This window comes from Euphorbia lathyris, chromosome 7, assembly GCF_963576675.1.
Source record: "Euphorbia lathyris chromosome 7, ddEupLath1.1, whole genome shotgun sequence".
Classification (NCBI taxonomy): domain Eukaryota; kingdom Viridiplantae; phylum Streptophyta; class Magnoliopsida; order Malpighiales; family Euphorbiaceae; genus Euphorbia; species Euphorbia lathyris.
Window position 1 is genome coordinate 9,902,795 of NC_088916.1, and position 23,746 is coordinate 9,926,540.

The 23,746-nt window shown below is 35.1% G+C and overlaps 3 protein-coding genes across 4 annotated transcripts; 1 reads left to right on the top strand and 2 right to left on the bottom strand.

The window, feature by feature from the left end:
• Positions 1–3,462: 3,462 nt before the first annotated feature.
• On the bottom strand, positions 3,463–10,159 carry LOC136234856 (pentatricopeptide repeat-containing protein At3g22470, mitochondrial-like). Of its 2 annotated transcripts, XM_066024345.1 has the most exons (7): positions 7,218–10,159; positions 6,714–6,827; positions 6,477–6,633; positions 6,162–6,391; positions 3,939–4,107; positions 3,784–3,861; positions 3,463–3,640 (listed from the first exon to the last, which is right to left on the bottom strand). In XM_066024345.1, the coding sequence occupies exon 1, from the start codon at positions 9,447–9,449 to the stop codon at positions 8,577–8,579; it is 873 nt and encodes a 290-aa protein (XP_065880417.1). In that variant the 5' UTR covers positions 9,450–10,159; the 3' UTR covers positions 3,463–3,640; positions 3,784–3,861; positions 3,939–4,107; positions 6,162–6,391; positions 6,477–6,633; positions 6,714–6,827; positions 7,218–8,576. The 2 variants fall into 2 exon arrangements, with proteins under 2 accessions (XP_065880417.1, XP_065880416.1); XM_066024344.1 differs by having other exon boundaries at positions 3,463–3,861; positions 8,572–10,159.
• Positions 10,160–10,875: 716 nt separating this feature from the next.
• LOC136234868 (uncharacterized) lies at positions 10,876–13,558 on the top strand. Its single transcript, XM_066024357.1, has 4 exons — positions 10,876–11,079; positions 11,151–11,268; positions 11,358–11,510; positions 13,123–13,558. The coding sequence occupies exons 1-4, from the start codon at positions 11,072–11,074 to the stop codon at positions 13,333–13,335; spliced, it is 492 nt and encodes a 163-aa protein (XP_065880429.1). The 5' UTR covers positions 10,876–11,071; the 3' UTR covers positions 13,336–13,558.
• Positions 13,559–14,933: 1,375 nt separating this feature from the next.
• LOC136235889 (uncharacterized) lies at positions 14,934–22,216 on the bottom strand. The gene is made up of 13 exons (XM_066025970.1): positions 21,973–22,216; positions 21,799–21,883; positions 21,642–21,712; positions 20,440–20,554; positions 20,214–20,293; positions 19,328–19,412; positions 19,144–19,224; positions 16,903–16,997; positions 16,467–16,517; positions 15,826–15,906; positions 15,481–15,553; positions 15,310–15,387; positions 14,934–15,215 (listed from the first exon to the last, which is right to left on the bottom strand). The coding sequence occupies exons 1-13, from the start codon at positions 22,104–22,106 to the stop codon at positions 15,177–15,179; spliced, it is 1,068 nt and encodes a 355-aa protein (XP_065882042.1). The 5' UTR covers positions 22,107–22,216; the 3' UTR covers positions 14,934–15,176.
• Positions 22,217–23,746: the final 1,530 nt, after the last annotated feature.

Here is a 23,746-nt window from a genome sequence, read left to right on the forward strand (position 1 = left end):
TCATACTTAGAGTGGTTAAATAGTTGATTTTGATTGATTGATTTTATTTTATAAACTTTCTTCTACCAGAAATATAATTAAGAAATTAAGTACCCACTAATCATGTTTATTCACCACTAATGGTTTCAAAGTTTGGTTTTCTGTTTTTTTTACATTATCCAGCCCATTTCTGTTTCTTTTTCCTTCCTTTTTATTACCTCCACTTAATTTTTCTCGGCATTAATTAAATTAAACTCACAAGAACTATTTTCCACCCAGAAAACATAAATTTAGTACCATAATCAAGAGTTTTCAAGACGATTAAGGTACCATAATCAAGAGTTCTCAAGACGATTAAGGTACACTAATGCAAAAAACTGATAATTTATTATTGTAGCAGTAATATACTACTTCTGTTCCGTAATAGATGTCTTTCTCGAGAATTTATTTATTTATTTATATGAGATAATGTGCAAAATATCCCCTAATATTTAGGGCTAGAAGCAATTTTAACCCTAAAGTTCGCAAATTGAATCAATCTCAGACATTATTATAAAACACATGTATTTTGATCCTTATTACCAATGGCATGAATTGGTTTTAAAAAAAAAAAATATTTCATATTTTCTGAAATTTAATAATATAATTGGAGATTAATATTTAAAAATTTGGCTAAATATTTAAATTCTTTTTTTGTTCAACTCGTAAAAAACATGTGGAGCTTAGATTACAAGATTGATGACCGAGTGACAATTTGTTGAATAATTTCTCAAATTGACTCAACTTGTTAACGTTAGGAAAAATTGCTCTTAGGGGTAAAGTTTTATTATTTTAGACGTTATGGATAAGATTGCTCGTAACTGTAATATTAGGGATATTTTTGTACATTATCCCTTTATTTATTTATTTACGAATTTATTTATTTACTTTACAGATTTTAGAAATGGATGGAGTAAAAATATTTACAATGGTTAAGAAGTTCAAATTAAACTTTTTTATCAAGTTAGTTCACTTTTACTCCAACATTTTTTTTTACAGCTTTATATGTAAATTCTGTTTCTAGCTAACAATTTTTTGTTTCTTTTACTTCTGCAAATGAATGAAGCTGTTTTTGACATTTAATACAGGTCAAATTCTTTCGGCTTTTACCGTCCAGTTGAATCCGAATTCGAGTTACGAGGATAAAGCTTTTAGAACATCTATTTTAACTCTATACGAAACTCGAATCCGAGACGTTTTCTAACCACAACAAGAATGGCAATTCAAACTGATTACAATTATTATCATGGAGGATCTAGCAGCATTTGGTCATGCTCAGACCTTGCTTTAGACAGCAAAGACTCCCAGGTACATAATGTAATCAAAAATCAAATTACGACGAAAATTATACGTTTAACGACAGAAATATCCGTCTGTATTTTTATTACCTCTTGATTTTGTGTTTCCAGTCTTTTTTTCATTTTCCTGAAATAAAGGGTATGGACATCTCTCAAAGCCTCGTTCAGGGATCAATCTCTCTGGGGAGATACGAAAACGACGGCCTTGCTTGGGAAAAATATTCAGCTTTCACTCACGACAGGCGTCAGGAGGAGATAGAGAAGTTCAAGGAACCCGGATTGGTTGCTCAAAAGAAGGCATACTTTGAGGAACATTATAAAAAGAAAAGAACTTTAAAAGCCTTACTACTGGAAACAACCCGAAAAGACGACGAAACCTGTCAAATTTGGCATACAGATGATCATAATAACTTGCAGACAGCAGAAAGTACGGGTAGATTTGAGCAAGAACCAGAAACATGCTGCGAAAGGGATTCCGTGTTAGTAAAACAGTCTGTAGTAGAAAGAGAGACTCCACTCTCTCCATCTATCAGAGTTCGGGTCAATAGAATTGAGTGCCGGTTGAAAAAGCTCTCACCTGTTCCGAAGCCTAAGGTAAACTAGCTATAAAGTTTAAAGTATTCGCTTAATTCTTTTTCTAGAAGGAATAATGGTTGATGACATCATTTGTAAATCAAGATGTTATCAATGATTTTGTTCATACTTGTAACTATAAAGTTCAAACTTGTTCTCTGAACCATGGGTATTTCGTTGCCTAAATCGAAGTCCGATGGAAGGATCAGGAAAGATGTGGTGAGGGCGATTGAGAAGCCGAAACTAACTGCTCTAAGGGTAATTACAAGAGAAGTAGATGATGGCTTTGTTTCCACCAAAAGCATTACTCCTAAGTCAGCCAGAAACACAACATCTAACCCATTTTCGTCCCATAGACAACAAAAAGAAGTCCAATGCGCTAGTACAACTACTTGTTCTTCGTTCACAAAGAACAAGAGACTCTCGCTTTCTTCAAGTTCTACGGCTAGCCTGCTTAATGGAGGTTTGGCAGAAACGTCAGCAACAAGATTATCAGTCCTAACAAAATCTTCTCAGATTGACCATCAAATTTGCAATCAGGTAGAGATAATAAAACTATACTCAGAGCCTGTTCCGAGAAATTTTACAATACTCTCGAAGTAATACACTCTACCAATCAATCAATGTCACTTGTACACATTTATTTCTTAACATGTCATCTCCTATGATGTGGTATGCATCCCTCTTTTACTTGGTCGGGTGTATTACTCCAGAAGTATTGTAAAAGCTCTCGTCTACCCATCAGCTCAAAATGTCTAGAGTTCGAAACTTGACAACTCTACTATTAATTAAAATTTCAGCACAAAGGTAGACTAGGCTTATGTTTATAACACACTTCAAACCCGCCTATCAGCATAAGCTTTTGGGTCGAGTGGTTCTTCAATGCAATCACTTTACAATTGTCGTTCATTTTTCTTATGATCATTTCCGTTATCAATGACGACTCTTTATTTATGCAGACCAATTCAAAAGAGATCATCAACACAGTTCATTTGAGAAAATTGAGTGTAGACAAGAGGTTTGTTATCTTGATTTCATCTCCTTCATCCTTCTGTCTTAAGCACCCGGTTCTCCAAGTGACATGGAAAACCGGAGCTTAATATAAGGACTCCTCTTTCGCAATATCACTAGGATTATAACTTGGAATGTTTTTTCAGGACTTCCGGAGTTGGAGTAGGGAAGAAGTCTCAGGAATTGAGCAACCACCATAGAAGATCAAACAGTGGAGAATCCAAGTCCCCAAGACCAAAATCAATGTAATTCATATCCCATTTTGATCTATTCAAGAAATTTTGACAAGTTTCTATATTTTGCCCCGAGTGCGAAAATTTGAAATTGGAAATGATATGTCAATGAATTCCAGGACAATAAAACCTATAGCTGAGAACAAATCTAAACAAGCTATCGGACCTGAAGTTGCAGAAAGAGTCAATTCTCCTAGGCTCTCAAAACAAAGAAAGGTAAATACAGTTTCAATAAAAATAAAGCTAATTAGAAATAAAGCATCGATTCTTAAAAAAACATAGTTACTTCAGTTTTTTCAACTATTATGAAGCCATTTTGTCATGGAACCGATTGAACTAAAAAAACTCAAGCTGATAGTTAAAGCCCAATCATAGATCTTATATTAATCTCTGACACATTTCATGTACATTGACAGATGGAGCTAGGCTGGAGATGAGACAAAAGTCCTGAGATGATTGACTGAAGTATCATATTTCCGTGACGCTCCAGAATTAAGAGATTCATTGCTGTTATGATGATGCAAATCATAAAATGTTTATATTACCCTTAAAAGATGCCAAATGATAAGGCACCATAATTTTGTCCCGTTCAAATCTAACCACATTTGTAACATAATTGGCAGAAAGAAGAATAAGAAAAAGCCTCTTACTGTTCCAGATTTTCGCCTTCATGTACAAAACTGATAGCATACTGATCTACGTATTTCCCTCTCTCTTGCTTTGATTGCCTGCACATTGACATAAAAATTGGAATCATCACTTAACAATCTGGTTCCTTTATTTTGAATTAATTAAAAAGAACAACCTGCTTTCTCAGTCTGTAAAGAGTGTCCGGAGAGCGAGTAAAGATGCTTGTAAAGATGCTTGTACAAATGATCCTGTTGCCCCAATCCGATCAAAAGCCTTTTCACTCTTAAATGTGTAACGAAAGCTAACACAACAGCTACTGGAGTCCCAACAAGATAATATGCACCCTATGTTGCAAGGACATGGAAAACGTTATTTTTAAAATATAAACAGAAATGGACACGGACACGGACATGAAATGCAGAAAAGCTAGTAATGAGAAGTGTTCATGCAACATAGAATGCACCAAGATTCACATAACCTCCTATATTATGCCATCCGCTTCCCCTAGCAATTCCTGATACAGACAAGAAAACCCTGCAATCATATGCTACCTAAAAAAATCTTCCGTAAATGAATGAACTTAACAGAAACTTCGCCTAGATGAGAATACCGATTGTAAGCTGTCTGTAATAACTGATAGACAAAGAGAAGGTGCCCTATCTGCAACATTATGTACAATTTCCTTGTTACTGCTAATTGCATACCCTAGAATCCGGTGACAGGCAAACTGAGCTCATACTAGCCATTTCTGCTAATGCTAGATATAGGGCTGTAATCGAGCTGAATCGAGTAGAGAGCTTTGGCTGCTCATCCTCAGCTCGGCAGAAAATTAACGAGCTCAAAATCCTGTTTGTGAGCAACTTATTAATTATGTTCATGAACTTTCTCCCAAGCAGCTCGTTAATTTTGTTCATGAATTTACCCTTGAACAGCTCATTAATTATATTTATAAGCAAGCTCACGAGTAAAGCTCGTCAACAAATAAACAAGCTGCTCGCGAACATTTCGTTTATGGCTCATTTATTGTGCTCGAGAATGAGGTCATAATAAATAAAAATACTACCTAGTTTTGAAATTTACAAAACTAAAGTTTTATAGAAAACTACTTTGTTTTACATTTCCCATTTATAGAATAGTAGAAATACTAATTATTAAAAAGAAAATCGAACCTAGCTTGCTCACGAGCCCGTTAATGAACATTATAATTGAGCTTGTTCATGAACTTATAACCGAGCTTGCTCACGAGCTTTCAAGCCGAGTTGCGTAGTACTCAAGCTCGGCTCGATTATAAATCGAGTCAAACACAATAAAGCTTTCACACGAACAACTCGTTAATTTTGTTCATGAATTTCGCTCTCGAATAACTTATTAATTATGTCAATTTGAAATTTACACAAAGATTTCCTCTTTTATAGAAATACTATTATTAAAAAATAATAATAAAATCAAACTTGCTCACGAGCGCATTCATGAACATTATAATCGAACTTACTCATAAATCTATAACCGAGTTTCTCCACGTTGAATGTCAACTCGTTTACAAATCGAGCTGAATAAAATCGAGCAGCTCATGAACAGATCGGCTCATTTACAACCCTACCTCTGTCTATGCTATTCATGAACATTATAATCGAACTTATTCATAATCCTACAACTGAGCCTGTTCGCGAGCTTTCGAGCCAAGTTTCGCAGTCAACTCGTTTACAAATCGAGCTGAATATGATCGAGCTTTTTATTTACAACCCTACCGTTGTCTGTGCTATTCATGAACATTATAATCAAACTTATTCATAAACCTATAACTGAGCCTGCTCGCGAGCTTTCGAGCCGAGTTTCGCCATGTTGAATGTCAACTCGTTTACAAATCGAGCTGAATACAGTCGAGCTTTTTATCGAGCAGCTCGGCTCATTTACAACCCTACCGCCGTCTGTGCTATGCATCTACCTTAGACAGAAACAAAACAAAATTCACACCTAGAGCAAGGAAATGCATTTTCATGGGATACAAAACAGGAGTAAAAGGTTACAAGGTGATGGACCTTCAAACACACAGAATTTCTGTCTCTAGAATTGTATACTTCTATGAGACAATTTTTCCCTATCAACCTCAACCTAAAACACATATACTAAATATAAGACCCTCTGCTACCACATTAGTGTTCGCATGGAGCCTTATTCACCGTTAGATCTAAGCTTATTATAATCCTAAGATTTAAAGCATCCTAAGGCTTAGATTTAATACCCTATTCCCAACTTAACTAGAACTAGATGCATCAGAATAGTTCACATTACCAGGCGCAGACAATTCAATTTGATGAAACACAAGAGGAACCAAAAGAGCAAAATACAGATATACATGAAAACGATCAAATACAGTCACGAACAGATAATGACCAACCTGAACCTGTATAGCAACAAGAACATGAACCACATCACCTCAGAAGGTCATCCAGACCTAGACATCCTCCAAAATATCTTCAGGATTAGCACCACTAGCTTGCAGGATCAACAGTCTCTCTTGAGCAAATATCCAAAGACACCACACTCCTTGTCAAAACACCTCCTCCTATGCTTACTTATCCCCAGCCAAGAGAGCATTTTCAATGAATATATCTTGCCACGCCGAACCTGCAAGAAATGAGGAGACCATCAAACATGAACAATGGAGAAACGCAATACCAACAAAATTGAATGCATTACATAACAACAGTACCTGGTACATAACCAAAGGGAAAAAAAGGCAATAGGCTGCCGATGGATCTTCAAAATCAAACACAGAGCTGATGGTATTGTTGAGAGATACAAGGTGAGGCTGGTCGCTAAAGGCTTCACACAGAAAGCAGGCATAGACTTCAGTAAGACCTTCGCACCTGTTGCAAAGATAACAACAATCAGGTTATTCCTTGTGGCTGGATACTTGACCAGCTTGATATAACTAATGCGTACTTACAAGGAGAAATTAGTGAAGAGGTGTACATGGCAGTCCCTCGAGGTTGCACAATTCCTCCTATGCAAGGCTAAGCAGTTTGCAGACTGAGAAAGCCACTCTATAGTCTTCGACAAGCTGCGCAGCAGTGGAATGTCAAATTATCCACAGCTTTGAAGAATTCTGGTCTTCAACATACCACATTTGACCCTTCCTTATTTATCAAGATCATAGATAACACCTTCCTTGATGTCAGGCCTTGTTTGATAAGGCACTTAATCAATACTTATTTAATTTAAGTGCGTTTGATAACCGTTATTTTTCCACCTCTTAAATTAGTTAATTAAGTCTAAAATCACTCATTTTGATAAGTCAAAATATTTAACTTAACATTTTAAGTTAAACACTATCAACTAATGATTTTATAACACTTACATCATTTAATACTTTCAGCACTAATAATATTCAACACTTAAAATTCAGTACTTATTTTTTCAGCACTTAATTTTCAGTTTTATCAAACAGCACCTTAGTATACGTTGATGACATGTTAGTCACCAGCAATTGCAGAGGCACGGTCACTAAGATCAAGTTCTATCTTCATAATCTGTTCAAAATCTGATACACCTTTGTCAATGAAAATACTTTCTAGGCTTGAAATTGCGAGGAAACAGTCTGATACACCTTTGTCAATGAAAATACTGCCTTGAACTTATTCAAGAACAGGGCTTTCTGGGATCCAAGCCAGCAAACACACCAGCTACACCAACTTTCAAACCATCACCCGATTCCAAACCTCGCAGACATTCCAACTTATAGACAACTCATAGGCAAGTTGCTCTACTTAACAATCACTAGCCCAGAAATTTGCTCATCAATTAAATCAACAAATGAGGCTGTCAGGAATTGAATCCTAGACCACTTGGTCAAACCGGCACTCGTACCATGTCATGAAACCAATTGAACTAAAAGCTCATGTCAGATATTAATATGAAGTGGACTTTAACTACCAGCTTGTGCTTTTAGTCCAATTGGTTCCATGACATGGTATCAGAGCCAGTTTTACCAAGTGGTCTAGGGTTTGATTCCTGACAGCCCCATTTGCGATATATATATACAAGTCAGGTTTTGGATAAAATTCATCTCCTTGTCACTTTATCCCTTAAATCAAAGACCCAACGACTATGTTACAGTGCTCTACCACACAGTGCATATACGCATACTAGAGCTTGAACAATCCTTTATTGAATTGAATCTACCCTGATTTTTTTTAATACTAAACAAAAATTCACAAATGAATTCCATACAGATAGTTTGAATAAATAAAATCATCTTCTTCTTCTAAGTATTAACTGTCAGAATTTTTGAACCAAAAAACGGATCCATTAGCCAATCATTTTCTTGCTTATTTCTTCAAAGTATCAAGCAAACACAAATGGGAAGACAACAAAAAGAAAGTGAAAGTATACAACGAGAAAAATATTATTAATGTGATAAATCTCAAATTAATTTCATGATGGGGACAAACAATTATACAAACACGAGTTAAACTCAACTTAAATGCAAATCCCAAACCCAGGCAATATATAGGAATCCAAAAATGAATGGTAAGACTCAATCTAGCAAATAAATGGCAACTACTCTGTTACAACTTGCAAACATTTTGAGGTTTGATATAATTTAAAGGGGTAAACATCTAAAATAATGAAGTTCATAAGCAAATACTATAGAGTTAGAGAGGTCAAAAGAGGTATGCTTCATCTTTCTTTCACTTGTACTTTGTATAAAATTCACTGTTTAAACTGAAGACGCTCCTAATTGCTTCTTTTACATGGTTAGGAGAAAGAAAAAAAAAATTAAGGGAAAAAACACAGAAAGCTACCTGTACTAAGGTCTATGTTCAAGCTGGCACAACTTCATCTCTAAATCTGTAGCCAACTTTTCCATACCTGCTTTCTGCAGACGTTCTCTGACTTCCATGTAGACTTTATGATTTGGTTTAAGACCTTTCTCAATCAATTCGGAAAGAATATTTTCCGCTTTAACTGCATTTCCTGTTTTCAGATGAAGCCTTGCAAGCAAGCTGTAATTCACAGATCTTGAGTACTTATCATCCGACTCCACAATATATTTGTGTGCCTCCTCATACTTGTTCGAGTTGAAATATCCTCTGATAAATGCAGCATGTGTCGAAAGCCTAGGTCGAAGGCCCCTTGACATCATATCGGCAAAAAACTCGAAAGCAATTTCCAAGTTGCCATCATTACAATAGTGACATATAAACACTTCATATGTTAATGCATCAGGAGGACAATCTTTCTCTTTCTCTTTCATTTCCTGAAACATTTTGTATGCAACACCAATTTCACCATTCTTTAGCAAAGTACTAATTAATCGATTGTAATTTTGCACTAATGGATAGCCTTCATTCCTCATCTCATCCATCAGATTTCTCGCTTCCCCAAATTCACATCTCCGACACATTTCCTTAAACAAAAGGTTGTAATTAGACAATCTCCTCTCTGTATTCTCAATAACAAATTTTGCCATGGCTAAGGATCTTAAAACGCTGAATATCTCAATCAATGAATGAACTCCAGTAAGGTAACATATTCCCCCGACTTCTTTCAATATAATAATCACTTTCTGTGTTGATTCTTTCAGTTTAGCCTCATCAGCAGCCATAACAAGTAAATACTCAAATGCCTTCCTGGTCAGGGACAATCCTTTCAACCTAAAATCATTCAGAAGACCTCGCATAGCATTATAATCATCTAAACGCCCACAATTATCAATAACAAGACAACAGATTTCAGGGTTACATCCCAAATCCGGGTGTCTATGTCTAATCCAATAAAAGTAATGCAATGCAGGCCTGTTCTTTCTATTTAAAACCTGAAAAACTCGAGCAACTAAAGCAATAGATAATCTTCCATCCAGCAAATTCAACTTAGATTCTACAGCACCTTCATCACCAGTTAGTATATTTACATTAGATTCTGAATTTAAATTTCTTCTTCAGTTCTGCCCCAAATTGTATCGAGTTTGAATCCTTCTCTCTGTAATTGGAAATTCCGTTTACCGACCCATCAGTGATCCCTTCCGAACTCGAAATCGTCGACTGTCTCCGTTGTCGGCAGTTCCAATTTACCGAAGTCTTCCAAGTGCCAAACCTAGATTGCGCTGCCCTCCCTCACTGCTTTTTGTAGACTTCTGGTTGTTCAGCAGTCACTGAGATTCTAAGGTAAGCTGCCAAATTTCGAATATCACAGGCTCCTTATGTCCTAGTACCGATATTGGTTTTACTGTATTATCTGAAGAATGCCCGATTTATGGGGGTTTTGATGGACTATGAACATTTGAATATTCAAGAACTATCATTCTAATTTTTATGTCAGATTTGGCAGTGACTATTTCAAGAACTGAATGATTCAAACTTCCATCTTTATGCTTGGCCTTCATAAATTTTTTCTTTTCCACATTAAATATAGGGAGAAGGTAACAAAATAGGCTTATGGTTGTTGTTGACGTATCAATTTAGGCTCCACATAATAGCTCCAGTTTAAAAGAATGTACCAATTTAGGCTTCGATAATGAAACGAGAATGATATTACTCCTTTAAGTTCTCTCAATTGTTGTACAGGAAGAAATCAGAACTTAAAGGAGTAATATTAATGATGTGTCTAATCCGCTATGGAGGTCTAAATTGGTACTTTTTTAAAAGTTAGGCATATATTGGTGCTATTTTGTAAGTGGAGCCTAAATTGATACTTCTCCAAAAAAAACTACTAGACTCTTTTTTAGGGCTGTAATCTAGTGGAGTCTAGCTTTGGTCTGTTCAAGAGCTTTGCTATGGAGCAATTCAACTTTATTCGCGGACAACTCGTTAATTATGTTCATTTGAAATTTCTACAACTCGTTAATTACTTTCATTTGAAATTTTTTTAGCACAAAACTATATAGTTTTGAAATCTATAAAACTAAAGCTTCACACAAAACTAGGCTAGTTTTACATTTCTTTTTGTAGAAATACAAACCAAGCTTGCTCACGAGTCTATTCATAAACATTATAATCGAGTTTGTTGATGAATCTATAACAGAGCCTAATTGCGAGCTTTTTGACAGAGTTCACCGTGTTCAAACTCCGCTTATTTATAGATCGAGCCGAACACAATCAAGTTTTTTGTCCCTTACAGCCCTACTCAGTTTTAGTTTGAACCAAACTATATACCTTGAGACTTTATTGGTTCGGCTTGGTTGCTTTAAACACCCCTAATCGGCAACTATAACGTTACTCGTTTGCTTTTGCAGGATTGCCAGTGGAGCAGATCGTACACGATTGGCATTTGACACCTTGGTGTGGGAATTAAAGAAACGTTAAGATGAAGATGTATGTAGCTTCTTGTTTTTATTTCTTAGCGCTTGATTAGGCATGTTCTATAATTTTAAACTGATTTGCAGAAAGAATCCAAACGCTGGGGCGCTTACCAATTTTGAAGTACTTGACTTTCTAAAGTCCCGAGGTGCAGGAAACGATATTTCAAGGGTTATGGCTCCAGTAGCACCATCAGAATATAAGGTTTTATTTCATTTTTTAAAGTTTTCTACTTCGAAAAGTTTAGCTTAACCATATGAATTTTGATTGCATCTACTGTTTTTTTGTTCTAGGTTTATGATTATTTGGTTGGGACTCCTGCTTTCAGGCAAACAAGAGAGCAAATTAATGAGTTCATGTTGAAATGTAAGAAATACAGCCTTGCAAAAGCTGAGATCCTGAGTATCATTAACCTAACTCCTTATGAACTAACAGGCATTGATCCGGTAAATCCATTATTCATCTCTCTCCTTTCAATTATAGATTCGTTGCCTCAACAATTTGTTTCGTTTCCGATATTTCTTCGATTTGCTTATGAGGTTACTTCTTAATTGTAAGATAGCTCTTATTAGGGTGTTTACTTTTGTTATTTGATTTATGGTGACTGCTCTGCTCTCAAGTATGTTATTGTGTGTTGAGGGCCCGAAAAGTTCAAGAATTTATCATTAATTTAGGGTAAGGGCGGCCCGGTGCACTACGCGTCCCCACTAAGCGAGGGTCCGGGGAGGGATCCCACCACAAGGGTGTACCATTGCGCCAAGGCTCGCCTCTTATCATTAATTTAGGGTGATGAGAGAAATTAGCGAATGATGAATTATGAAAGTTATAAACTGTTATATGAATCTTTTTTCATATGTTTATTGTTTTACATTGAGATCAGAAAATGGACTTGGTTCTTGAAAGATTCATTTCGGTTCCTCCTATGATTACCCACTGTTGTTGCAGTGCCCAGTTGTCTTGTGTCAGTGCAAGAATCTGTCTTTTACACGGGAACTCCTTTTCAATAGCGTTTCCGATTTTCGTGTCCGTTTCAGAAACGGAAACTCTTGGAAACCAGTATGACATGTTTCTGGGCGCGTTTCTGTAAATATTGAAAATAGGAAACTAATTTCTAGTTTAGGAAACTGTTTCTTCCGGCAAACGTAATCCAATTCCGATTCCAACTATGATTCCTGCTAATTGAACCTTCCTCTTTAGGTATTTTGGTTGAAGGTTGGAACCTGAGTAGCTGTCTCTTTAGAAAAGTTTTAAGGTACTCCTGGAGTAATACTCCCGACCAATGAAAATCGTTTTGAATACCATCACATGGACATGATTGGTGGAAAGAAAAAATTTATATACATGTATTATGAATTGATTGGTCGGGAGTATGAGTACTCTAAAATTTTCCGTCTCTTTATGGAGAAAATGTTCATAAACATGGTGCAGAGGGAAATCAATTCCCTCAGTGTCTGCTCCTCATAGTCATAATATTATTTTTGTTAGAAGTACTTGTACTCCCATATTCCTCTAGTAGTCTCTTAACTGTACCGACTTTTGAAAATGTCGAGGTAGGAAGTCGATTAGTAAATTATGTTGTAGGGAAACTCCTTTTTGGTAGTGTTTCCGTGTATCATGTCCGTTTCGGAAACGGAAATTTCCGGGAATATTGAAAATAGGAAACCCGTTTCTAGTCTGGGAAACTGTTTCCGCCAGCAAACACAATCCAATTCTGCTTCCGACTATGATTCTAGCTAATTGAAACTTTCCCTTTAGCTGGAAATTCTTAATTGATGATCATTTCTATTCCACAGTTTCTAATTATTTCTATTTTCTGCTCACTGATTGCGGAATGTGATGATAATGTAGACACTCGAGCTGGATCAGGGGTAGTGATATGATTGCGGAATGTGATGATTTGATCCCGGATAACTAGTAATTATTGTTACGAGGTTGCGAGGGAACTGTGGAATTATGTGTTGATGCTTCAATTTATAATTTGTAGTGATCACTAGGAGGAAAAAAGTTATGATCTTTAACGGATGGTGGATTAGTGATTTCAGCTTCTTATTTTGACAGGTTGTAGAGCAATTGGAGACGCGTTTGGGAGAAGATCATATGAATGAACTACTAGAGCTGGTAACGGATATATTTCCACCTCCTCCTGCAGCCGAAGATGAAGAAGCTGAGGCGGCGCCTGAAGCCAAAGAAGCTAAGATGGCACCTGAGGCCGAAGAAGCTGAGCCAGCGGCACCTGAGACCAACGAAGATATGGAAGTGAACCAAGAATGAAGGAGAAAAACAGATCCTGAGAGTGTTTTGATCAAAATTGCCAGACGTGAAAACTGATATGGAATGAACTTGAGGCCAAGTGTGGTGGGCATTGCACGTATTTATCAATGTTTTAAAAACTGGAAAGGACATCGAACCGGCATAATGACTGGATCAATATCATAAATATATTATATATAAATTGATAAATATATATAATAAAATCCCAGTTAATTAAACATAATAGCAACTTTCTTGGTTTGGGGGATGAGTGGGAACTGATGATGAACAGATTATTTGGTTTGGGGATAAAAATAAAAAGTATAATGAATTAGTTGTTTATTTTAATTACCTTTTTACTTTTTAATTGCAATTATTTTTTCTCTATTCCAATTTCCACTGGAATGAAACTGTAATGTACTAAAATGACAAAAAGCAGGTTTGTCTTGATTTTTCTTTTAAAGAAAGTTCCTTAAAAACCACGGTCAAACCGGTCACTGGCTTTATACCGGTTCTTGATTCGACCTCAATTCAGTATGGTTTAATTCATATATAATTAAACCAATACATCTATAACAGGTTCAGTACGGTTTAACACTTTTAAACCAATTTGGTTCGACCTCAATTCAGTATGGTTTAATTCATATATAATTAAACCAATACATCTATAACAGGTTCAGTACGGTTTAACACTTTTAAACCAATACATCTATAATTGAGCTGGATGTCTACGCAGTTCATGATCTGATCGGTCGAACTGGTCGGTCCGGTCTGATTTTCATAACATTGATATTTATACAAGAAAAAATGGCATGCATCTGTTCTCTAGTCAACTCAGTTGGCTAACAATGGAAACTATCTTCTTCATTGAGTTGATCAAATGAAAAGTTTCTGATTATCCATTTATAATGAATAGCAATTTCAACTATTTGACTGTTCATAAATGTTTGGAAAAGTAAAATTGCTAACTGTAGTTGAGCTCATGGGGAAGCCAATGTCTGATCTGGACTATGCTAAATCCCCATGGAGCATCTAGATTTTCCTAACGGTCAACCTATTTATACCAATGGATTTTCTTCTGTATATGTATTCCATACCGTTTTGGAAGGTCTCGTATTTAGACAATCTTCCCCTAGAAGGGGAAATCACTATAAACTATCTCGTAGTCCAAAACATCCGTAAGATTCCACCAATAGATTATCAATATATACCTCGAAAGTCAATTAGCTCTCTAACCTTCTAAAATCGCTAATTAATTGGATGTTTGTTTATTCTATTTTTACATTTTATTTGTCTTTTCATATTAAAAATTAGAGTTTTAGGTGTTTGATTAAGAAACTATTATCCGTCTTTTATACATGAAAAATATATTTTTCCTGCTTTTTCAAAAAATCAACTTTTTCCAACAACAAACAATTGATAAACCAAACGGATACTAAATCCCTAAAACCAAACGGATTCTAAATCCCTAAAGTATGTTTAAGCCTTCAATTGGATCTCTTTCATAATTAAAATAAAACTTGTTTTGGTCATTTTATAGTTTCAATTCAGTTTTTATCAATATTTTATGATATTTCAGGTTTCAATTATGAGTTCTATTTTAGTAAAAAAAAAATCGGTTAAACCGAATAAAAATTAATGGATATAACCATCACACAAAAAACTACATAAGCTGTGTAGTATTATATAACTACCTGTAATATCAAGATTCCACAGCTACATGCCTGGATTATTAAGTCAGAAATGTGGCAAAATTCTACAAGGAAAGCTCTGAACCCGAAAACTAAAAGTCACAATAAATTATGGAGTGCATTTTCTGTTCATCATCCATCAGCTATCGTACTAAGCTTAACCAATGTCGTTCACTGTTGCGGTTGTACAGGCCGACGAAGTCCTGGTATCTGCAACAATAGTTATTATTATCTATTAGATGGTTCCTCTATAATAACTTATTTTTCATAGACTTGATTTTCTACGACGAATATGAATACAAACCTCAACTCCATGAGGGCCTATACGGTTGCGACATATAAAATTAACTACAAGTGCTGCAAATTCATCAGGTACATCTTCCTGCAGTTATTCAAGATTATATCAGTTCTGATCTTTGATAGATCCGGGAAAGTAAAGACAAAGAAAAGACGGCTTATGGTTACTAATGTCGACCTGTATAGCATGCCCTGTATGTCTAACCACCACCATTTGGAACTTGCCTTGCATCTGACCAATTGTAAGAGTTCTGTAGTGAAAAATGCAAAGAAAACCTCAGATAATGGACTTACTTTTTTCGTATTAGTCCGCCATCTAAGCTACAACCTTCTAAATATGCAGACTCAATTACTCAAATGCTATGTTTAAAAGCAGTCGATAACCGAAAAGTTAAAATTGCACAACTACATGCACTTGTTGCTAGATCTAAAACAAAAACTCTTTGCCATGGATTCTTTTCTGTAATGCAAGTATTTGCATAATAACACTGTCAAAATTTTGAGGTAAGTTCATGTAAATCACCTGTCTAGTCTGTCGGTCCCGGCTAGAAGCAGGAGTTTCGGAACAGGAGATGACAGAAATTTTTCGGAAAGGCCTTCATACCTGCAAGGTATACAAATAGCTAAGTCATATCGATCAAATGGGAAATCTAAAGCTTACACTAAACGCAACCCCTACAAGTAGATTTAAGCCCAAACTTCCTACGTTTGGCCCTGAACTTGTAGGTTTTAAATTAGGGATAAGGTACCAAAATACGCCTATGGTTTTGGGGAAGTATCAATTTAGACTCCACGTACAAAATAGCACCAATATAGGCTTAACGTTTAAAAAAGGGTACTAATTTAGGCCTTGATAACGAAACGTGACACGTTCCATTATCAAGGCCTAAATTGGTACCTTTTTCAAACGTTAAGCCTATATTGGTGCTATTTTGTACGTGGAGCCTAAATTGATACTTCCCCAAAAACCATAGACCTATTTTACATTATTATCGGATAGAAAAACATGTTGAAAAACTAATAAAGAAATATAATTATATAAGTAAAAGTAGAATCAGTATTGTAGACAAAAGATCATTAGAGAGCATTTGGTTTAGTTTCTAGAAGTGAATCCTTGTGATGTCATTTTACCGAAACTGATATTAATTGCAGAATAACTTATACCATCCTTTCCAATATTGTTCTGTCTCCACCAAACGTGCTCGATAAACATAACTGCAGCACACAAACATTAATCCCAGTTAGTTTATTGAACACTCAACCTAATATTCACACTTAAGTGAGGGTATCGGGACAAACGTCACTTATCATTGGCCATGAGAGGTGGACAAGCCACCTATTTATCTTTATATGAATCATAATAATTAGATGGCCAAGATAAATTTTGGAATGTGGTTTGAAAAGTTTTTACAACATGTCAAAGAACTGCCCAACCTAAAAGCTCTAGATTTAGATTGTAAAGAGAAGACCTCGAGATTAAATTTATGTAACAAACATATTTAAACCATTTGAAACTCGAAAACCGTTTACAAACTCGAGAATATTATTCTTGCATGTCGTGAAAAGTTTCAAGGAAGAATATCCGAGCAGAAGTACTTACCATTTTTTTGAATCATCATACTTTAAAGTGGTAGGCACAGATATCCGAGCAGACTCAATGTTTCTTAAGGTACCTCCCTTAACATTCCATTCTATCTACACAGAGACATCAATTTCCAACTCATAAGCACTGCGAAGTTCATCGGCATGCAGAAGCTTCATTGACAAATTATCAGCCTATAATTTACTATGTTCCTCTAACTTAGAAACAGGAGCCAAACATACATGTAGCTGTCTAACTTTCTATAATATCTATAAATTCAGGAATCATGTATATACAGGGGAAAAAAAAGGAACCTTGAGATTCCGTCAGGTGAACATGTTATGAGTCAATTAATAATATATCACCAAGCAACCTAACCAAATTCTCCGAACACGACACATCAATACATACTGGATTAAATGTATCAAATATATATGCAACGCTTTGCATCACCATTTAGGTGAAAATTTGAAAAGTCAGTTAACATAAGTCGTCGTGTGATTAAAAAATTGAATTGAATTATTTAATCTAATCCAACCAAAATAGAGGAGGGTTATATATGAATCTTAGTAATCCTTCTGGCTTTAAAATCATCAGAGTTTCAAAATCAATGGCATGGAGTTTTTTTTACTTTCTAACTATTCTTGCCAGTGTTGTTAAATGCGCTAGGCCCTCTTATGGTGATGAGATCTCAAATCGCCTCAGGCGCTGGCCTAAATGAAGTGAGGCACTACTTAAAAAAATAAAGGGTAAAAACACAAATAAATATTGAATCGCATAAGTTATGATGATTACTTCTGAGCTGAAATTCCAAAAAAAAAAAAGAAAGCAAATGAAAACAAAATGAACAAAGCCTACAAAAGATTTGCATTCACAATCTAAGAAATACGCTTGTTGCTTTTGATTTTCTCCAATCAATGTTCCTTTTTACTTGCAAAGCTAGTTGCGTTTTTTTCTATTGCTATTGTTTCTTGTAAGAGGGCGAGCCTTGGCGCAACGGTAAACGTTGTTGTCGTGTGACCAAGAGGTCACGGGTTCGAGTCTTAGGAGCGGCCTCTTGCCAAATAAATTGGCAAGGGAAGGCTTGCCCCCAGTACACCCTTGTGGTGGGACCCTTCCCCGGACCCTCGCTCAGCAGGGACGCGTAGTGCGACCGGGCCGCCCTTTTTTTTTATTGTTTCTTGTGAAGTTTCACTAACCTCGCAGGTCTCTTGCCAAAAGTCTGAAGTCTTTGGCGTGTGTTCCTTGTAATTTTTTTCTTTTTCGCATAAGGCTGCGAAAATTTTGCAGTTTTTCTTTCCTAATCTTCTATTTTTTTTTCTTCTTAATAAATGAGAGAAGCAGCTATTTTACTTCCCCAATTAAAGTTATGCAATCTGACTCTTCCTATTCATCCGCTTACCTTGAATAAGCTTCATTAGTTTTGGAAACTAGAATACTTATGATACTTGTTACAGTATGAACATATGTGAAAATAGCTTGTTGTAATAGAAGAATTCCCGGAGCAACAAAAAGAATTATAGGGATTAATATATTTGTCCACTTCCTATACTCATTCTTGTATATAAAGTCTTTATCTTTTCAATATATAAATTGGAGTAGTTTTCGCCAAAAGTAACAATACTTTCCTTTAAATTATGTATTTTCTTTCCAAATCCTTCCCGTCATTAATGTTTCCTACTTTCCTTTCAAGAATAGTATTGAAATTTTCTAGTAGTAGTCTGAAAATTGCAGAAGCTCGCCTCCTCCATGCCCAGCGCCAGCGCCAGCGCCAGGTCCTGCGCTGAAGCGCTCGCCTAGGCAGCGCCTCATTGAAGGTGGTGGTCTGAAGTGTTGGTGTCTCGCCTCGCCTGAGCACCTCTGGCGCTTTTAACAAAACTTATTTTTGCTAATACTTAATAGCTCTTTTAATCTTTTCCTCCTCAATTCTCAGTTATTTTATTTCTTTTAGTTCTTATGTCTGTCTCCCCCTTATTTTCCACTTTAAATTTTGCTCATGTGCCCTTTCCTTTATTTCTTTTCATCCTTCTTACTTAACTTGCAGCAGAAAAAAAAAAAAAAAAAACTCCAATAAAGCTAATTAGTTTCATGCGTCTCTGACATCCGCAATTTAGTATCAAAACTAATCTTAGTACTCTTCAACTATTTGATTCGCAGTTCAGACATCAGTTCCACATATGGAAATCTTTATGCATAAACAACTCATGAAAGGCAAAATATCAGACAGGTATGACTGCAACCCAAAGAAAATATAGATACCGCTTTTTCTATGCTTGAGAAATGCTGCATCCTGTTTGATAAGATGTTCTGCATGTGAATCAAAGAAGCCATAGCTGTTCCCTGAAATTCCATCACATTATCCAATAAAAAATTCGAGAAACCATTGATAAACAAAGACATAAGCAGAAGCAAGAAACAACAATGTATTATGAAGAAAGCAAACCTCAACAACATCCACAACAACCAACCCTGCCAAGGTAGGTAATACTTTCTTAGCAGCAACATGAACAGCAACTGAACCGCCCATGCTGCATTAGAATGGAATGACCCAAACAGAAAATATAAATAATAAAAGAGAGAATATATTGAAAGAGAAGAGAAATAAAAATAAATATTGTTTTGCTCATGTGCCTGGAGAAACCATTGATAATGACATGTCATGTTTCGTTATCAAGGCCTAAATTGGTACCATTTTGTAAACGTTAAGCCGTACATTGGTGCTATTTTGTACGTGAAGCCTAAATTGACAGACCCCAAAAAAACCTTAGGCCTATTTTAGTACCTTATCCCTATAAATTTATGAAGTCCTATAATAATGGCAAACGCATTTTTCCTTCATTGATCAACCAATGACATTTCTTGCTAATTGTTCAGAAAAGGCCCAAAGCAAAAATATTGCAGATTCTTAGAACATATTTTCTGCTCAAAACAAACTTCAATTGCACTATTTACTATGTCCATGGAAACGGAAATAGACATCGGGAAACATTATTACTAAAAAACTATAGCTAGAAAGCAGAAAAGAAACTGGATACAAAATGCAGAAACGCTGCTAAAGAAGAGTTTCCATGCAACATAGACTGTTTATAACCAAATATTCGATCTTCTCACTTCCGTAACCAAAGATCACAATCTACCCAAAGAAAAGAGTAAAACCAATCCAGAAAATGAGCAGGAAATAGCTAATGTCAAATCACGCAATCAATTTAAGAATCAAGCACAAGGGGAAGGGGAAGGGGTTTGTGGTGAAAAATAGAAAAAGCATTGATAGTTGGGAAGCTTGAAATCCTTGGGACTAGCTTTCCGTTTAGTAAAAGAGAGAGTGGAACCTGTGGCCAATTAGCACAATTGCAGGAGGAGAGTCTCCATACATTTCCTTCAATACAGAAATAACATCGGCGCACATAGTCTGCAAATGTAGGAAAAAACTTTTGATAGCATATTACAAAACCAGAAAGTCATGAAAGAAATATATTAAACTATAAACCCCAATATCAATGACTAATTAAAAACAACCTTTTTGAATTTCAGATTCGAATACTATAATATTAATACCTCAATAGAAAGATCAACATCATTTTCTGTGGATGTTTTGCCATGTCCTCTCAAGTCCATTGCAACTACTCGGGCTTTCTCCTTTATTTTACCGGCTGATAGTGCAAATGACAGTCTGACCAAATAAACAATGTAATTTACTTTACAGAAAGCCTTAGTTTGTCAACACTGTTCTAAAAAAAAAACTAATGCATTATATTGATTTGAACAAAGAGAACGAAAGCCTCCTACCAGATTCTATTAAATTTTTGCAGCCTTTTTTAAGAACTCCAACATGATATTAAAATAAAATAAAAAATTGTGCATAAACTAACCACATTACAATGTCAAAACAGAAATTTCTATACAACACCATAATCACATATTTAATACTAGTATCAAGCACATCCTGTTTTTTTATGAAGTGAACTAACTTTCAAGCATCCAATGAAAGATTCTCCAACATCTACAGGTCAATTGCAAATTTATCCATAAAGTCATTGCTAGATGCAAGGACGTGATAGTTGGGAACTTGGAATCATATTTAGATCATGTTTTCTAGCATGCATAACAAACCCGGTTGGCTGGCAATAACAGCCTCTGAAATAAATCTATTTCGTCATCATAAGCACAATGGCAAATGATGAGAAAAATATAAGATTAGTTCTTCTAAATTATATAAGCTTTGTGCAAACAAGTGAATAGAACTAAAATCAAATGCACATAATTCAATCATGAGACATCAGGTGCTTAAGTAAAACACTGGAAAAGACTCCACATATGGTAAGCTACATCGACAATGTGGGAAACAGAGCACGAAATAGTCAAAAAAGTTTCATGAATGGTCCATTAAATACATTAAAACCAATTGGATTTTTTGCATTAACTTCATATATACATTACAGAGCCGGCTATGGACTAACCTAAGTGGAACTATGACCTGCTATAGAAAATTTTCATTTCAGTGTAATGCATATGCAAGGTAAAGCTTCTTTTATCAAATTGGATCAAATTAAGTCTTTATTCGCTAACTGAAACATCCTCTAGCCACCAGCCACAAGCTCTATCAACAAGAAAGTTTAAAAAATAAATCACTTCTACACTATTATCAGCTAAATCTTCCACCAAATTGCAAATTGAATGAATAATTACCCAATTTGTTGTGTGGAATTCTGCAGAATCAAATATTATAAAATGCCTAGGGCCAAAATCATGGAACATACCCAGAATAACCACCACCATGGAGACAGAAAACAACAGGCCCTTCAGTTCCTGCCATATACACATGAAATACCTATAATCATAAACAAAATTAGAACAAAAAAACCGCATAAAAGAGGGGGAAAAATTGTAATTAAAGCACAGATGATCAAGACTAACATCATCTGAATTCGGAATGGAAACGTCATCTTCCCGGTCAAAAAAGTCACTCCAGTCTAAAGGTCCGTACTTCTGCGATGAGCTCCTGCAAAAAGATTCCCCATTCTGTTACCGAAAAAGAAAAAGTACCGATCAATTCATTTTAGTTAACAAATTCAGCAGAAAAACACTGACTGAGCAGGAGGAGGAGGGCGTTGGGGAACAGAGTCAAAAGCAGAGACTGATGGTTTTGGGGAAATTTCCTCCGGTTGCGTGGCATCTTCTCTGCCCTCTTCAGGAAGTGAGGTGAGGTTATTCGACGAATCCATTTGTCAATCAAAACCAATTCCTCCGATCTCCGATGATCAAGCTTTATACTTTATAGACTAGAAACTACTAATCGTATACATTGATGCATTTAATTTTTTTTTATTATTTTATTCATTTGATTCACGGTTTTATATGATGGTTCATGTTAGCCGACCCCGAATCATTTCGGGACTAAGGCTTTGTTGTTGTTGTTGTTGTTGTTGTATTTTATTCATTTGATGCAAAATTCATTTTGACATTAATGGAAAAAGAGAGTTAAACTGGTAATAGAAATGAAAATTAAAAACGGGGGCTAATGCATATTTACGTGTTTAAATTTGGTAAGTTTTGATTATTGGTACTTTAACTTTTAAAATAAACTATTAAATATTTATAGTTGGTTTTAAAAATCTACCGACAATGATTTTGTATGCAATAGATGTAAATGAGTCAATTATAGGTCTGTAATAGATTTTTAAAGCTAACTATAAGTATGTGTTAAGTTTTTAAAAGAAAAAATAAGTATGTGTTAGGGGTACATTCTATGATTACTTTAAAAAACTTGATTGACTCTTTGAACTTTTAAAATGTCTTGACAGCCCATTAACTTATACAAAATGTATAGTTAGCATTTTGAACTTGCGTAAAATGTAATTAATTAATCACTTGGTTGTAAAAAAATAGTAAGCTACATGTGAAAGATGTGTTGCACGCGTCTTAGAATGTATTACATAATTCACAGAATAGATTAATTGTACATTTTACGCAAGTTCAATGAGCTAACTGGAGATTTTATGCAAATTAGAATTGCATAATCTAACCTTGGTTGTTTTAGTTTCTTTTTAGGACGCGCGCAACACATCTTCCACAAGTAGCTTACTTTTTTTTTTGTTTGCAAGTAATCATTTTACACAATTGAACATTTTATGTAAGTTAACTGAGCTATCAAGACAATTTGAAAGTCCATGGCTCAATCAATCGTTTTGGATAAATTCAAAGGACAAATGATGTATTAAACCTAAAAAAATTAAAATTATTTTTAAAGAATGTACATACGAGAGTTAAAAGTATAACTTTTTTTTAAGTTTACGAGCAGTTGCAGTTTCAGAGTTATTTAATGGGATATGATGTAAAAATACCTCTAACATTTATAGGCAGAAATACCTTTACCCTTAACGTCCAAAATAATACAATTTCACCTAGCCAAGAGCAATTTTACCCTTAACATTGGCAAGTTTGATCAATTTCACACATTATTGTAAAACACATATATTTTGTTCCTTATTCTGCACCAATTGCACGTAAGTTGATTCTAAAAAAAAGATTTCATATATTTTGTTATTTAATAATAGAATGAAGAATAATAATTTTAAATTTGGTGAAATATTTGAATTTTTTTTTTCCAACTCGTACAAAATATAGTGTATTTTTATTTTATTTTTTTAAAATTTTCACGTTTGAACTTATGTTTGTGATCTATTACTAATTAGTGATAGAATGACGCGCATGTAAAGTGTAGATGACAAGATTAATGATCGAGAAGACAATTTGATGAATAATTGTTCCAATTGACCCAACTTGTCAACGTTAGGGAGTAATGTTAAAGGTAAAATTGCATTATTTTAGACGTTAAAAGTAAAATTGCTTCTAGATATAAATG